At 39.0% G+C, this 17645-nt stretch overlaps 1 protein-coding gene across 5 annotated transcripts in view; it reads left to right on the forward strand.

Moving 5' to 3' along the window:
* The window catches only part of tes (testis derived transcript (3 LIM domains)), a 97505-nt gene that overhangs the window by 67468 nt on the left and 12392 nt on the right, over positions 1 to 17645 (forward strand). The window contains exons 1-4 of one of the 5 annotated variants that reach the window (XM_069903860.1): positions 454 to 618; positions 8056 to 8141; positions 13482 to 13734; positions 14405 to 14728. In XM_069903860.1, the coding sequence (XP_069759961.1) occupies positions 592 to 618; positions 8056 to 8141; positions 13482 to 13734; positions 14405 to 14728 (690 nt within the window). In that variant the 5' untranslated portion in view covers positions 454 to 591. Of the gene's footprint in view, positions 1 to 453; positions 619 to 7379; positions 7480 to 7509; positions 7600 to 8055; positions 8142 to 13481; positions 13735 to 14404; positions 14729 to 17645 lie in introns of those variants that run through there. The other 4 variants (XM_069903859.1, XM_069903861.1, XM_069903862.1 and 1 more) reach the window with 4 other exon arrangements.

Raw genomic sequence — 17645 nt, forward strand, 5'->3', positions numbered from 1 at the left:
TTGTGCTTTCCCAGATTTCCCACATGCTGCTATAGGAGCAGCTAAAATGTAAAATTAGTTCATTTCTCCCCTGAGTTATCTCTCACCTTTCCATTGCTTACCTTTTAATTGGGGCTTAGAACTACAAAAGAACATTTTGGAAAACATCCACCAGAAGAGCATTTACCAATCAGTCTGGAAACTTTGCCCATGAGCTCTGGCTCTGTTTCAAATTTGTCAACCCAGGTGAAACTTGTAGGACTGTCACCCAATCCGCAAGCAAGCAACGACCCCGCTCGTTGTCTCTCCACCGGCATTGGCTAGTCCTATTGCCGATCGCACCAATGAGTGGCGGGTAAATTTGGCGGAACCTGATTGGCCATAGCTCAGACTTTATTGAAGCGATTGGCGAGTGTAGCACTTTTCCTGGCGTTGTGATTCGCTAACGCGGCGGATTGTTTGATTGTAGCGGAAGTGCTTTGAAAGAAACATTCAGAGGACGAGGAGTGGGTCGAGCAAAGTAACTGGTGGGTTTGTGCAGCCCCCGGCGGCTTCCCCGTCCCTTTAAAAAAAACCCTGCGGTTGTCTGTCTCGTCTCTTCATTGGAAGGAGATGGATTTGGAAAACAAAGTGAAAAAGGTAAGTGGACTAGGCTTTAACTTTCAACACATGCCTTATCTTCTCAAGGCTGGGACTACGCCCACGTTTCCTTGGGGAAAGATCCTATTTAAGCCAATCTGCCACTGAATGAAATGATGGGGAACTCGTACGGGACATTGGCAGGAGTTCAGGAGGTTTAAAAGCCCGCTGGAAGATTTGGGGGGGGGGGGGGGTCTGAGACCCGACTCCGACGGGGCAGCAACGGGTCTCGGGTGGGGCTGGACCTTCTGGGTGAAGGTGACATGACTCTGGTCACTCGTGTGTCACGTCTGAACGCGGGCGAAAGTAACCCCCCCCCCTGGTCAGGAAGTCCCGTTCAATGCAAGGTCCAGGGTCGGAGCGCATAATCCAGCCTAATGGATGCAAGCTGTTAAATCCACTTTAGATGTGGACAAAGAGCTTTGCCAAGGCCCGGGGCTGTGGGTGGGGTGGGGGAGGGGAATAAGGAGGGGGGAGTCAAAGACAGCAAAATTATACTGTTTACAAACACTGCTGGAGAAACTCAGCAGCTAAAACTGTACTTTATGTAGCAAATCTAAAGATGCATAACCAAGGACTTGAGCAAAATGATACTGTCCCGGTGACATATTAAATGTTAATTGAGGGTTACGTGGACGCTGTGATCCAAGAGAATTCCCCTATTTCTATGACCATCACGGCGTCTGCAGTCTTTCGTTGAAAGCAGGAACCATGATCCCTGAGAGGTCATATTCCCTCTAAAAGAGAGCTGCTTTAATGCATTGATTTCGTAACTTTTTTTTTGCTAGAGTGCTTGTTTGGAATTTAATTCGCATTCTGTTCATCAATCCAACACTGATCCAGAGATGTGATATTGGGGGAACCCTTGGACAGCAGGAAAATGTTAATGGCACTCTGGTCCACTTGTATTTGTCTGCCAGCACCAACAGAATGAACCTGCTAATAACCACCAATGCTGATCACATCCCTGCGAATTGATTGACTGGAAAGCAGCTCAGGTTATTCCGAGTAAAAGTGTATTGTATAAAAACTAGTTCAAGGGTTTAATTTAGTATTTCAGTCCCTCTTGGATGTTCATCGTATTGATCTTTCAAAGTGAATTAAAGCATTTTAAGCAGAACCTTGTTAAAAAGGAAGTCTGAAAACTTTGGTTGTAGCACGATGTACAAGTGCTGGCAAAACTCTGGAGGACACTTAGCAGCTATAGGAAGTAAAGGGTAACTTTATACTTCACATGCTGCCTGACCAGAGTTTCTTTTTCTTTTTAAAATATTTTAATTGATTTTAATTGATTTTAATAAAGAACTTGTACAAAAAAGGTGGAATTCAATATGATGATATGAATAGTTGCAAAAACCAAATGACATTCAGTATGACAAAAAACATGAATTTTAAATCCATATCCATAATCATATTCTAAATGATATATTTATAGAAAATGAACTCTAATAACACAAAAAGAAAACCGTAAAGGAGAAAAACTCAAAACCCCTTTCTAACCACGTTGCCAGGTTCTAAATGTGATTAGTATTAAAAGAAAAACCAAGGTTTTAAAAATAAAAGTAAATAAAAATAATGTGGAAACAAAACAAGTTAGACAATTTAATAACATTGGAGTAAAATTATAAGAGAGGTGAGTCATAAATGATCCCCATAACTTCTGAAATCTTGTATCTGAATTGTTCATTGAATAACAAGACGTCACACGACCACTGATCATGAGAAGGTGGGGCAGCATCCTTCCCTTTGAATAAAATCGCACATCTCGCCAAAAGACATCGCCCGACTCTGAACCACAGACAAAGGAGAATCATTCCCTCCCATTTTACCGAAGAGGGCCACCAAAGGATTTGGTGTTAAAGCTCTATAAATAATTTTTGATAAAGCATGGAAAACCTCTCTCCAGTATTTTTTCCAGATTAGGGCAATGTAGAACCTTTGAATTAATGTTGCCATCCTCGTTTCTCTAGCGCTTTTGTGTATTAAATAGAACTGAGGTGGCTGAATCATGGCAAAGGCTTTGATGAATATTTGAATGACAGTTCTACAAAATTATCACTATATTTGTATGTCATTACATTGCTTTGCCTTTTAATATTGTATTTCAAAATTTGGGAAAAGCAGCAAATATTTTTTATTCATTTACTGTATTATTTGTTTATTTTTAATTATGGATAACTTCAATAAGTATAACATCTATTCATTTCCTGGAAAGTGTTTAATCTAGAATAATGTCTTGCATTGCTTAAGAGGACATTATTATCTTGGGTGTTACTTTTAATACTAAATAAGGATGTATTAGTAAAATTACTCCAAAAAGACAGCACCATTTCACAGACAAGAACGTGGTAAAGTGATTGATTTGTGACACATTGAATAATTTGCCAACAAAATGACATGTTGGTCTGTTTTAATCTTTATCTCTCCAGATAGAGATTATTTTAAAAGAAAAGCTACATTCCTTAATGTCTAAAATTGGTATAAAAAAGTTGATCGACTGTCTTCAAAATGTTTGGTATTTTAACTTGAAAAGATAATACAGTAAAACATTGGTGTCACATTTCAGTAAAGTGATGCAATTTTGTTTAAAAGCATGAATTCAGAATAATGGTTTCAAATATTTTGAGAAATCAAATTTTCAGCTGGCAATCTTTTGGATATAGTTTTATAAAACGATATTTTAAAAAGTTATTGCATGTGTTTTTGACTTGGAGGAAAGATTTTTTTTAAACCTTTTGTGATCTTTAGGTGATTCCTCAAATAGTTTTGAGGATGGTCACTGTTGTATGGAGAGGGGGAGAAACAGCACAGTTTATACATCAGAGTTCAACTGAAAGTATTGAATTGAATGACCAGTTAATTTATTTTAATGAAGTGGATTGAGAGAGAAGTGAAATCAGGAGAACAGAGTTGCTGCTCTTCGGTTAAATAGGAGCAATTTAAATGTTTCAACAAAGTGTGGCACTCTTGCTAGTACAAGACGCTTGAGTCCTGGAATGAAGTCTGCCAACAAACTCTTGAAAAGGTGAAGAGTTTATTGCTGATATGAGAGGGCTTCAATTAACAAAATTAATTCAGAGGGACATGGTGCAAATAAAGCATGCAAATATTGTACAAAGGACCAGAGAACGCTGTTGGGTTGTACAATCAGATGATGATAAATTTGAATTGCTGCATTGATAAACTAAATGGGGAAAATATTACACCATGTCTGAGATTTACAGATGTTCCACTAAATCTGGTGCAAAGTTCAGGATGTGCCAGGTCACTGTTGCTGAAACAAACCTGTCAATTGTAAAACTCTTCAGCTGGCAACAGTGCATCTTCACCAGGAAAGACTGCAGCATTTCAAGAAGACGGCTCATCATCACTTCCTCAAGGGCATTTAAATGCGAATCACAGCAAATCGCCTCATGAAAAAGTGATTTAAATGTTGATTTTTTTTTTGAACCAAATCCTTTTATTGGCTTGTTTAGGAATAAGAGGGCCACCTGGTTTAATTCTGACTGCTTCACAATCCCATGCAGTTGCCCTCTTCTCCCTTACTGCTAGAAAGGCCATTTTAATGAGATGGGAAGATGCCGTCCCTCCCACTCGTACTCAGTAGTGGTCTGATGTGATGGCATGTCTGACTTTGGAAAAAGTTGGATGTTCCACTACTGAAATGAATCTTAATTTTGTTTCTTTATGGGTTTCTTAATTAGTTTCAAAATTTGTAAGATTAACTAGTTTTTAAACCCAGTGTCTACCTTTTTTTATTATTAGTAGTGGACTGTTTATGTTAATTAGTAGCTTCCGAAGGGAGGAGATTGAATTAGATATTTCGTATAGTGCTTTTCTTTTTAAGGTAATTTTGGTGCTATTTGTATTGCTATATGAGATTTAGAAATACTTTATCTTGTGTGTCTATGGAACATTTATTTGATAAATGTTGATTTTGAATAGGGTGTGTCTTTGTTGGAACATCAGCAGCTTGAATCAGTGTTTTCATCTCCATTAACCTCTGCTTGTTGACAATATCCAGGGACCAACATTGACCAATTATGTTAATACAGTACAAGAAATAGGAGTCGGCCATACGGGCAGTCAAGCCTACTCTGTCATTCCGTGAGATTGTTGCTGATCATCTTCACCTACTTGCCTTTTCCCCATATCCATTCATTCCCCTGCTATTAAAAAAAAAATCTATCCAACCTTGCTTCAAGTATATTCACTGAGGTAGTCTCCACTGCTTCTATGAGAAGTGAATTGAAAAAAGTAGTTCCCCCTCATCTCCAAACTAAATCTACTACCCTGAATCTTGAGGCCAAGTCCCCTAGTTCTGGTCTCCTGCACCAATAGAAACAATTGGCCTACCTCTATATTAACTTTGCCTTTAATAATTTTATACATAAAATCCCCTCTCGTTCTTCTAAATTTCAGTGTGTAGAGTCCCAGACGACTCGATCTCTCTTAATGAGCTAGCCCTCTCATTTCTGGAATCAACCTGTTGAACCTCCTGCACTGCCTTCTGAAGTCAGTACATCCTTAAGAGACCAGAACTGCATGCAGTACTCCAGATGTGACCTCACCAGTACCTTTTAGAGCTGCAGCATTCCATTTCCCTTCCACGCGAAGAAATCAAAATCTGGGTATTCTTTTGCAAATGACGCCCTAAAATCTAGCCATCATCTGCAAGGCACAATTACCTGCCCAGGTTATTCCTACAGCACCCTTAAAGCTGCTCTTGGCCATCCATCACCAATAGCATAAGGCAGCAGGTACATAGGATCAATCATTTCCAAGCTGGAAGATATGCTAACTTGGAAGCAAATTGTCATTCCTTCACTGTCACTGATTCTAAAGCTTCAAGCAATCTCCCCAAACTGAACTAGTAAGCTGGAGACACAAGAGACTACAGAGCTGGGAAAGGTCTTCTCACCTGAAACATTAATCATTCTTTTTCTCCACTGATTCTGCTGAGACTGAACATCTTCTATGCATGGTTTGATGAAGAACAGGATGTCACCAAAGAAAGCTCCGCATCCCCTATATAGCCAGAGCTGAGGTGAGGAGAACCCGATGCAAGGTGAACCCACATAAGGTGGTGGGACCAAACAACATACCTGGTCGGGTACTGAAGGACCGCGCAGACCAATTGACAGAGGTTTTCATGGACATCTTGAACACCTCACAGCAGCAGACCATCATTCCCACAGGTTCAAAACTACCATCATCCCAGTACCCAAGAGGGCAACAATAACAGGCCTCAATGACTGCCGCCAAATGACACTGACCTCTCCCATTATGAAATGCTTCGAGCATCTGGTGATGGAATGCATAAAGCACACCTCCCAGAGACACTGGATCCATTTCTATTTTCCTTGAGAAGAAACCATTCCACTGAAGATGCTTCCAGCTTTGTCCCTTCATTCCATCCTGACCCAACTGGAGAATGATGCCTTGTTCACCAGGTTGCTGTTCATTGACTTCAGCTCAGCATTTAATACGATCATTCCCCAGAGGCAGGTAGAGGAGCTGTCCTTGTTGGGACTCAACACCCCTCTCTGTAAATGGATGCTGGGCTTACTCCGCTTGACTGCAGTCAATCCAAGTCAGCAGCAGAATATTGAGCACTGTCACACTGACCCATATAATCCTACTCCACATCAATCTAACACTTTTCCCCCCCCCCCCCTACCCCAGCCCATAATCCTCCAGTTTTTTTAAGCCAAGCCAAAGAAGAAGAAGAGTTTTTTAATGTTCTAATTACACCAACCTCTACTACCACCCTATCTTTCTGTAACCCTATTTGAGAAGTAGTTTTGTATTTTTATCCCCCCTTTAATGCATTTGGGCTTCAATTTGGAGGACTTTAATTTTTAAACCACGCTTGTCAGTATAAACAGGAATTGACACATCTCCACTGGGCAGGTTGGTTGTAATTTGATCTGTACTCTATAAACTAATTAGAGTTGGAGAAAATATTGTTCCCACATTTGACTGATGATCAGTATAAAATGTGCAATGGGGCCATGTAGTATCCTCTGAAACCTGACTCTTAAGAATGCCTTTTGGCCATTTTGGATAGATCAGCTGTAGACTATTTGCTGGTCAGATCTCAGATACGGTAGTTTTGTACCCGCAAATACACGAGGCTTTTGCTGTGGTGCACGCCCAGGTGCCCTTTAGCTATACAAATCTTCTCATCAGTGGTTTGTGGAAGTAAAATGAAGTGAACAACCATTCTGCATGTGTTCCAATATGTGTGATGTAAATGTATATCTAAGCCCTTATTAAAGAATACCAACATGATTGAAAATAATGTTGGACTTTTTAAAGTTTATCCGACTTCAAAATTAATTGTAAAACACGAATATATGTAGACACTGCAGTTGAAGTTAAAATAAAACACAATGCTGGAGAAACTAGTTTTCTCCAAAATAAATTGCTTGGATTAAATTGGAGATTTTGAATTATTTTGGCTCCTATTGGAAATGACCCTAAAAGGATAAAAAATCTCATTGCAGTTTTTCAGACTAGTTTGAGCATTTTTTGTTTCCTAAATAAACTATTTTTGGGACCCTAAAGCTGGAACAAAATATCAGTTTAATCTAGTGAACTGAACTGCTCGGCCCAGATGTACTTTTCTAAACATGTGAAATTAAAGACCTTATCTGTTGTGAAATGATAGATAAGGTTATTTCACAGTAATTCTTCAGCTGACATTTTGTTAGGCAGACATTGCAGCAAGTGGAAATGTTAAGTACTCACTTAACATCATGCCAATCATGGTGTACTAACCGACACGGAACAAAGTTAATTGGTTATTTATTATGTTCCGTGAGTGCCAGATTTGTTGGATTGTTTCATATTGAGCAGGTAGGGTATTTAGATAATCTCCTTGCATGTGTATGCTCGATCGTGGGATAGAAGTGACAAGGTGCCACAGTAGTGGTAATGGTGTAAATAGAATCTAATGTATCAAGGCACAGTGTTTGGGTATGAAAGTGAGAATGGGAACTGTCTGAACAGTTTTTAATTTGTAAATTTATTGTGAACAAGTCTATTTTTGGTTGGGGGGGGGGGAATCCAATTCCAACTTTCTGCATCCTGTTATCAGTCCTTTAATTACTTTTGAGCCTTTGTCCTACGGCTTTGAAATTGTCATATATCATTACTCCTGTATACCCTACTAGGATCATCTTCAAATATCAGGGTAAAATGGCAAACATTTATGCATTTAATTCAGCAACTGTGGGTTGGCTACTTTAGTCAAATTTTCATTTCAGCGCTAGAAACCATTGATTTAATGGGAAGATTCGTCCCCACAGAAACAAACCATGGTGATTCTTGTTTGTTCTTGGACAATAAATCAAATGGATTTGTGGTATTTAGTTGCATCAGTTTATGCACAGTGAATGTGATCTAAAGCCATTTCTTCTCGTTACCCTACAGATGACCCTGGGACATGAGCAAGGAGCAGGGGCCCCATGTCTGAAGTGCAAGGATAAATGTGAAGGATTTGAACTCCATTTTTGGAGGTAATGCACATTTCAAGAATAACCGAAGGGCCCCTCCCCTTTCGTGTGCTTTGGTAAACCCAATGCTTTTGGTTTTTTTTTTAAACGATGATTCATTTCCCCTCCACCTCTGCTGAGGGGAAGATGCAGATTCTTTGTATGTGTTTTTTTTAAAGAAAAATTTCTGTTGCTTCAAAGGATTTATTTTAAAGAATACTGTCTGCATGAACATATTTTACACAGGAAAAAATACAAGATTTGTATTGTATCATCTGCTGCCTCATTTTTACTATGAATCAGCAGGAAACTGAATATCTATTTCTTTACCTTCACTTACCTCCTGATCACTTTTTTAAAAGAAGATGACCATTGTATTCTTTCTCAGTAGAATGGGACTGGGCTTCTTCCTAATGAAGTTGCATATTTTACCATGTTTCATAATAGTTTGCTGGAATATTTCTGCCTGAGACCTTCTGAATTAGTGCCTCATTTTCTCTTTTTGATTTCCATGTTTTCGAAACTAAATTTTTTAAACTTGTGCGGCAAAAAGTGATTGTGGTACGTTGTCATGTGCTTTGGCAAAGTGTCTTGTGCTTTCCTAAACAAATGAACTGGAGATCCTTTGGAAGGAATGCATTACATTGAGTATTTATAGCAGCAAAAAGCTATCCTTTTCACTTTATTTGAAAGCTAGTCAGAGCCATTTTTAAACGCCATAAATTTTCTGCGCATTTGATCCAATCATTGCAATATTTCTGAAGCTCAGCGCAAAATTTGTATTTCTTTAACCAATTTGTTTCTATATTAGTTGCCTTGTCATTGGAATGACAAACATAGTCATTGGAGACTGGAAATATTTCCCTTATTTAGTTTTTTTTCTTGTACATTATAAAATGCTACAATGCCAAAATGTGCCAATGAACTCCTAAAATCTGTCTTTTCCCTTATTCCGTCTAATCATCTTGCTGACTATTTTCTCCTCTCTATTGAGCAGTATTTTCTTTCTCTTTTACATTCTTAAGGGCATGGCTTAAACTATGATTTTTAGTTCCAAATTAAAACGCTCTTATAGAGCAATGTCTTCATTTTGCTAACGTGGAGTTCCTTCACAACGCAACCTAGTTGGTGCCCGATGACCTGTTCACTGGGTTGTCGTTGCAGCAGGGGCATTCCTGGTAGTGGAGTCAATGTAGGAATGGTCCACTTCTACAACATTTTGTTTAATCAGTTTTCATTCTCTATGCCGAGAGCAAAGAAAAACCGACCAAACAAAGTTGCAAAGTAAATCTGGTGCTACGTTGCTAAAATCTGGTTAATTTTTACCCTTGTGAAACAAAATGGCCCCTAGCTCTGAATTCCCGGCAGTGCTACGTTATTATTTTCAACTTTTCAACCATCTTCAGAATTTTTGCTGAATAATTGATGGGTGAGAAAGCTGTTGATAAGGCTTAGTACTTCTGTTCCTTAGTGATTGTTCTCTAATCTCTGTTAAAAAGGGGAAAATATAATTGCCTATCTCCAGCCATTGTAGTATTTTTGTTGGTGACGGTATTTATTATCAATACTGTTGTATTGCTTGGCCTAATTGTGAGATGTGGCCTGATGCACATTTGGTAAAGAAGTTGATGCTACTTTAGCAGAGTATTATTTCCAATCTGAGGCAGTCAATTAGCCAGATAACTGGCTGGTCTGAATACCTCCCAGGGAGACTATGCTGCATTCTGTCCTCTGAGTGCTCGCAGCTGCAAAATATTTTTTAATCCCATTTGCTTTTGTTACAATTGACCCTTTCGCATCCATGCAGGGCAGTTCTGAGGATGTTGAAATGTGTATGCATTCAAAGGGTCCTTTGGCTGCAATAAAGATAGTTGAAGTGCCCTCATTAAACCACAATAGTTTGTTGTGCCATTGCTGGAGAGGCTTTTAGAATATCATTGTTAATGTTAGCCATAGTTTCTGGCTTCCGTTGGCTGCTGAATGAAGTTTAAATATAAATCGGGCTGCATTCAACAAAAAGCAAGTCAAGTGGCATTTCTGATCTGTAAATCAGGCTGCAAGAATAAGATCAGTTGGGGAGAGTTGGTGAAGCTATTCTAACGTGCAGGAACTGATTTATCAAATTGTCCGAACGTGGGTAAGGAAGCGGTACAGGACTTTGTGCAGCCTGAAGAAATTTCCCATTGGTCTCACCCTTGTTACATTAAATTGCTACACCTGCATTAAGTTAGAGAATGCCTTTGAGGTTCTACTTTTCAATAAAGTCAAAGCATTGGTATCGGAAGCAAAAATGACAGCTCTAGGTTTGGCAAGATTCGTTTTGCCAGATGAAACGTGAGCTTTGTTTTACTCTTCACTGAATTCTCCTGACCAGTGTTTTTGGTGTATATTTCTGGTATTGTATCACATTAAAGTAATTTGAATCATTTGGGAGTACAATTTAATCATTAAATCAAGTCACTTATCATTGAATAAACTAAACTTTGCAAATCTGCTCTCTTGAGTGTCTAGTCGTTAAGGTGTTGTTTTTTTTAAAGTATGGTAAGTAAATTCCCTGATGTAATGAATACATCTGTTTAAACTCGCCTTGAGCTTAAAGAACAACCAAACAATAACCAATCAGTTGCTGATTCTGTTGCTCCATCCAGATTAGTTTTAGTGCCTTTAATTTCTTTTTTTCCCATCCTTTCGTCAGCTGACCCATTTTTACTTTTCGTGGGGGGTCTTTTTTATCCCCACCACAGTCCTCCTCTCACCGTGCTCACCAGTCTCCACTCGTGCTTCCTTCACCGTCGGTCTGGATACCTGCTTTAATGCGTGAAGACATTTGATTACAGACTTTTAAGTGGCTTTTAGTTGGCTGGAATAATTTCTCCTTTTTCACTTTGACCACCTGGTTAAGAGGGTAGTGCATATCAAAGGCCATTCATGTTCTGTATAAATGCTTCTTTTTCTCACAAGGCTTTCCTTGTCAGTAGTGCAGATGTTGAATCTTTTGTTTGATACTGATTGCTGAAACCTGATGATTTTTGGCCTACTCGAGTTTTCTAAATGGCCTTGATTGTGCGCTCTAGTGTCAGCTGCTGTTTGTTACATTTTACTCTATGGACAGTGAGCTAATGAGCTATACCACTCACACAGCCAGTGCTGGAACTGTTTATAACTCAGTGAAGTTCTGTAATGTAACTAACTTTTATCAGGCGTCTTGTATCCATAAGTGGGAAACCTTGTGAGCCTCCTTCTGTCACTGGAGGGTATGGTACATTGAAAACCACTAATGCACATGAAAGTCTGAGGAGTCGAGTTGATGCCTTTCAGGAAGATGCATGGTGTTTTTTAAATTGGATATACTTTTGATTATGGGAGGTACTTCATTAGTCCCAGTAGAACAAATAGATTCTTCTAATGGCACAGTGCCATTTCTATTCAGGTTGATTAAGGCTATTGAATAAAGGTCATATTTACTCTGTCAAAAATGTGAGGTGGAGAGAAATTCTTTAAGATTGTATCAATAATTATTGGCTTTAGCAATAGCTGCATAAAACAGTTGTTACATACACAACAGCAGTAACAGAGATTAGCCCAGACGGTGTTATATTTAAAATATTTTCAATTATTAATTAACAATCATACAACATTTAAATTATCTAAACTTAACTACATTTATATATAATTATCTAATTTAAATTTTAACTGTGTGAATATATTGGTGTGTGTGGAATACCCCAAGCCACTACAGCTCGAGGCCCGATTCTTGAAAGACAGTTCCAAGTTTAAAGTTTAGAAATTCAATGATGGCGTGGGCTTTGGATTGAAGTTAGCAGCTCCTGAAGTGGGTGAAAGAAAGCAGTTACTCAGGACGCCCTGTTTGAGGTGCTTTTAGACGAGTACTTTCTTCAGCAATTAGAACCCTGTTCGTGGGTCAGTCGAGTGCAGTTTTTCTTCTGCCTCTTTAAAACCCTTCTTGTGTGTCAGTAGAAGTGGTCTCTAATTCCTCCAAAGCAAAAGGAGGAAAGCTGATAATTATGTCCATAATCACACAGAGGCCAAGTCGAGTTGATGTCTTTCAGGAAGATGCATGGTATTTTTAAATTGGAAATCCCACAAAGGAGGCCAAAGAGCTGTTGTAAACGCTGCTTCAAAGTGGTCTCCAGCCACACCGATGTATTCAGTCCTAATTTGTTGGTCACAAGGCCTCTGTTCTTGGAGACACTTCCTTGCTTCTCTTCAAATGTATCCATTTAGGAATGCAATATCCTCAAAGCTTGCTGCTCGTTTCACAGTCCTTCCGGCAGGTTGTTAAATTTCTTCTCTTAAAGGGAGAGTCCCAAACAATAAAATGAACTTTAAAAAATGGGGGGGATGTCACCCAGTCCACAACTCCAACCACCTATTTGCAGCCTGAATTGTATCAACGGGGACCTTTTTATGATCCTGGTCATAATTTGGTCATTATAAGGCACTAGTTGTGAATTTCCTATACCCTGCAGCCTTCCTTGCACCCCCTCGATTTAACCCTTTGGACCTTTCATAATGTATACTCTGGACTGGGTCCATTGGTAAACTACAGTATGAATGTCAGTACGAACCAGCAGGTGGTTGGGTATAAGACCAGTCGTGGAAAACAGTGTATATGTGCTTGTTGGTGTTCCTGGAAAACAGGGACACTGAGTTCAAAGGGTTAAATTGTTGCCTGGCTGTGATGCTTTTTGAGAAAAATGTGGTTTCCAAATTGATTATCACCCCAAGCATTTATTAAGCTGGAAACCACACCCCTCAATCATTTGTAGCTTCAATGATTATAACTAGCAGATTTATTCGATTACAACTAAAAATGTGTAATTGTTCTAAGACTGATTCCAGTTAGAAGGACAGCATCATTCAAATCGTGCATGTGGTTAACTAATATTTGTATTTCTTAAACTTCTAGGATGAAAGATAACTTTTTGCAAAGTCTATTTTTAATTTAAGCATGTCCATGCTTAGTGTTTTCTTGATTAATTTGTCTCATTACTTTTGTACTGTTTAATGCCTACAGCTCATGCATTTGTCATATTTTACAGGAAAATTTCCAGTTTAATTTCTGTATTAATTTTCCTTTATTGTCATTGTTTAGCGGAAGGGGCAGGACCATTGCACGTGGTTTCTGCTTTGTAATCGGGTCTGAGGAAATGAGGATATCCTGAGCGGCAAGAGGATGATCGAGGACTTTGTGCTAGATATGAAGCTGTCTCTGCTCTGTTGTCATAATATGCTTGATGTGTCTTTTTATTAAATGTATGCAAGGCCAATTTATTGCCACAATAAATTGGAATAAATAGAACCTGTAAATCTCTAAATTTAATGTGGACTTCAAATTCACAGAAAAATCTGTCGTAATTGTAAGTGTGGTCAAGAAGAACATGATGTCCTTACCACTACTGAAGAAGATAAGAAAGTGGGCAAACTTTTTGAAGATACAAAATACACTAGTCTCATTGCAAAACTTAAAACTGATGGTGCTCCTGTCTACAAGCGCAATATGGTGACACTTACCAATCCAATAGCAGCCAAAAAGGATGTATCCTTTAACACCATTACATATGAGTGGGCCCCACCTGTCCAAAATCAGGCATTGGTAAGTGACTCCATCATTTCTCAAAATTGATTTCTATTCTAAATGTCTTTCTAACCTGTTTTTTTTTTTAAATGTGATTTTTTGTTTGCATCAATATTTAGATTGTTCAAAAATACTGAGATTGTTAAACTTTGGATTAACGTAAACCATAGAACATTACAGCACAGAAACGGGTCCTTCTGGTCTATTATTCTGTCTAGTCCCTCTGACATGCACCCAGTCCATAGCCTTCCATATTTCTCCCATCCATGTACCTGTCCAAATACTTAAATGTTAAAATTAAACCTGCATTTAGAGTGCCACAGCACATTCCAAAAAAAAACGAAATACTGGAAAAGAACCAAACGTCCAGCTGTATTTCCATACCTGAATAACATGTCTCAATCTTTATATGGGAAAAGTTGAATACTTTGGCATTTTGCCATTCCAGATGTTATTGTATCACAACAGCTGCACATTTATTTTGTTGGTTTATCTGGAACACTCTCGTTAAATCTACTAATGTAATGAGTTCAGGGAAAGTAACCAATGGAAAATTAGTTTGTCTTTGAATATCTGATGGATCTTCTGCATGTTTCCTTAGAGGCAAATAAGGGAGAGAAAAAATTTATCTTGCCTGACTCACAAACTTGGAAGGCTTGAATAATTCAGCTATTTTCTTCCTTTGAAGGCTGTGCGGTACATGGAGCTGCTACCGAAGGAGAAGCAGCCAGTGGCAGGCTCAGAAGGAGCTCAGTACCGAAAGAAGCAGTTGGTTAAGCAGCTGCCTGCTCACGATCAAGACCCTGCAAAGTGCCACGAGTTGTCAGTCAATGAGGTGAAACAGATGGAGCAATTTGTGAAGAAGTACAAGAATGAGGCTCTAGGGGTGGGGGACATCAAACTCCCTGACAAGGTGGAAGCCCCATCTAAAGAACCAAGCAAAAGTGATACTGGTGAAAGGAGTGCAGCAGCTGCCCTTGGATCAGTGGCTGGGCAACCTGATACAAAATATGTAAGTACAGAAGCTACAGCTGTAAGATGCAGCTTAACTCTCGATACGTTTTTAATTGGACAATATCTAAAAGCTAAAGCATCCAACACAAGTCCTATATTTTTGTTTATTAACAATCTCCACTTTCAGACTTGATCAGCTGGAATTAATGACGCAGAAATTAATATCTACAAAATATGATAAGGAGGCTCAACTATTCTAATCACTTCTAAGATGTAGCTTTTATGAGAGGAATTAAAATAGCATCCTTGTTTTTAGGATTGTAGTATATTTTGAGCATATTAACATTTGTAAATGATTTTTTTGTCTTCTGGGTATCAGAGCATAAATTATTCTGACACTCTCCACACTAGTGTGCAAAGTAGCTTTGAATTCTTTTAACTATTTCCTTAAGAGAAATGACAGAAATTCTTGGTCTGGTGTAGATTTATTTCGACCACTTGAACCCAGGAAGTGATTTTTTTAAAATGCCCTTAACAGGTTTTGTGCTTAAATACCGAGACAAATTTAAGCAACCTTTTCTCCACCTTGATGGTCAAATGTAGAGTTGTGATGTTAAAATATAACCAGTATTCCAATTTGAGATCCAATTGCGTGTATTTACCCTCCTCTCAAGCCCGACAACTGGGAATTTCTCCCAAGTCACGATGCCCATGGCTCAATGTGACTGGTAAGTTGCTTCCTCATTGGATGACCACAGTCAATAGGAATCTGAGACGATGCCTCCTCGGTCAACACAGACACACCTCAAGATGCTTGCTTAGCCCACTGCTCCACTCGCTATACGCCCATGACTGTGTGGCCAGGCGTAATTCCAATGCCATCTACAAATTTGCTGATGACCCCACAGTTGTTGGCAGAATCACAAATGGCAATGATGAAGCGCACAGGAGGGAAATGAATCAGCTAGTTGAGCAGTGCCAAAACAAAAACCTTGGACGCAACGTTGGCAAAACCAAGGAGCTGATGTTGGGCCAGGAAGACGAAAACATGAACCAGTCCTCATCGAGGAGTCAACAGTTAAGAGATACAAGTTCCTGGGTTTTAACATCTCTGAGGGCCTGTGCTCGGGCCTCCACATCGATACAATCCGAGGCGGCTGGCCAGCGGTTATACTTTCTGAGGAGTTTGAGGAAATTTAGTATGTCACCAGAGACACTCAAACTTCTGCAGGTGAACCGTGAAGAGCATTCTGACTGGTTGCATCGCTCTCTGGTATGGAGGTGCCAATGCACAGTAGAAGAAAAAAAAACTAATGTTGTAAGTCTGCCAGCGCCATCACAGATATCCATTCCCACTCCACGGATACCTACAAGAGATGGTGTCTTAAGAAAGTAGCCTTTATCCGCAAGGACCCTCACCAGCCAGGTTCTCTTCACACTGCTTCCATCAGGAAGGAGGTACAGGAGTCTGAGGTGAACACCCAGCGGCATAAGGGCGCCTTCTTCTCTGCCATCAGATTTCTGAATGGACAATGAACCACAGACACTACCTCGCTTTCTCTTATTTTTACACTAATTTATTTGTCTTTAAACATAAATTTTATAACAATAATTGTGCTGTAATCCTGTCACAAACCAAATTTTGTGACCTGTTTGTGATAATAAATTCTGTTTCTAAACTAGAAGATTAAGCCATGGGGCCTTTGACAGAACAGTGTCGCAAACTTTGCATTTGTTTCAAAAGATAACCAAATCTTAGTGAGAAAGGCAAATAAGTAATATGAATGAGACCGAAAAGGATAACACTTCCTCTGGGGCCTGTTCTTGAAAATGGTGTTGTTTTTTGCACCAACTACAATTTCCATTTGTGTTATCTTAATAATCAGTATAGTTCAAAATTAATTGTTTGCCAGGGCTTTGTCCTGGGGATTTGACAAAACTACTTGACACAGATTCTCCATAGAAGGAACCCCCCCACCACAAGCTTGCAATTACCTGGAATCCCAAGGTATTTGAAATTGGCAAAAGCTCAAGAACAAATTCTGAGTCCCTGATGTTGATGCATGCCTCAGGCTTGATTAAGGTCGTGACCAGTGATGCACTTTCAGTGTGTATCTGTTTACTGCCTGATGGTTATAAACAAGTTATCACCTTTTTAAGAAAAATGTACAAATTTTAGCCAGTTTCCAATCTTTTATTTTCAGGTGTTCTTTTCCTGACTGAATATGAACCTTCGAGATGCAAAATGGAGGAATGAAGGGGCTTTTAACCCCAAATATGTAGCATTGCAGTTATCGAAGGAAAATAGAAGTTACTTTTTAAAAAAAAAAAAACCTTTAGACATGCAGCATGTTAATAGGCTCTTTCAGCCCATGAGCCCATGCTACCAAATTAACCTACAGCCCTTGGTCACGTTTTGGAGGGTGATAGGAAACTAGCACCCCTGGGGAAAACCCACGCTGACATGGGGAGAATGTACAAACTCCTTGTTGCGTGGAATTTGAACCCCAGTATGCTAAACATGGTGCCTATATTTTTTTTTAAAGATTGAGTTCATCTGTTATAACTGTCCAATCAGATTCCAATTCAATGAAATGTGGAGCAAACACATTACAATTTTTATACTGGAAATAAAGAGCATTTTCAAATACAGACAAGTTGGTAACAGCTGAGGAAGAGCTGCTCTTCAAGATCAACATATTAGCATTCCTTAGCACAGGAGCAGAAATGTGTCCTCTGTACTGGTAATGAGTTTGTTGTGATGTTCGGTGCAGAGTGTACATACTATACGCTTAGTAATTCTTGTTGCAGCCAAACACCTACCAGTACTTTGTAAAAGCAACTACAAGAGTATGCTTAATTGAATTAAAAAGAGACAAATAAATACAAAAGATGTGGATCAAATGTGCATGTTGATCTCCACTTTGAAAATATGGTTGAAATCCACGTTGGAAATTTGGTTATATTTAAATCTA

The sequence above is a fragment of the Narcine bancroftii genome, chromosome 11 (assembly GCF_036971445.1).
Source record: "Narcine bancroftii isolate sNarBan1 chromosome 11, sNarBan1.hap1, whole genome shotgun sequence".
NCBI lineage: Eukaryota > Metazoa > Chordata > Chondrichthyes > Torpediniformes > Narcinidae > Narcine > Narcine bancroftii.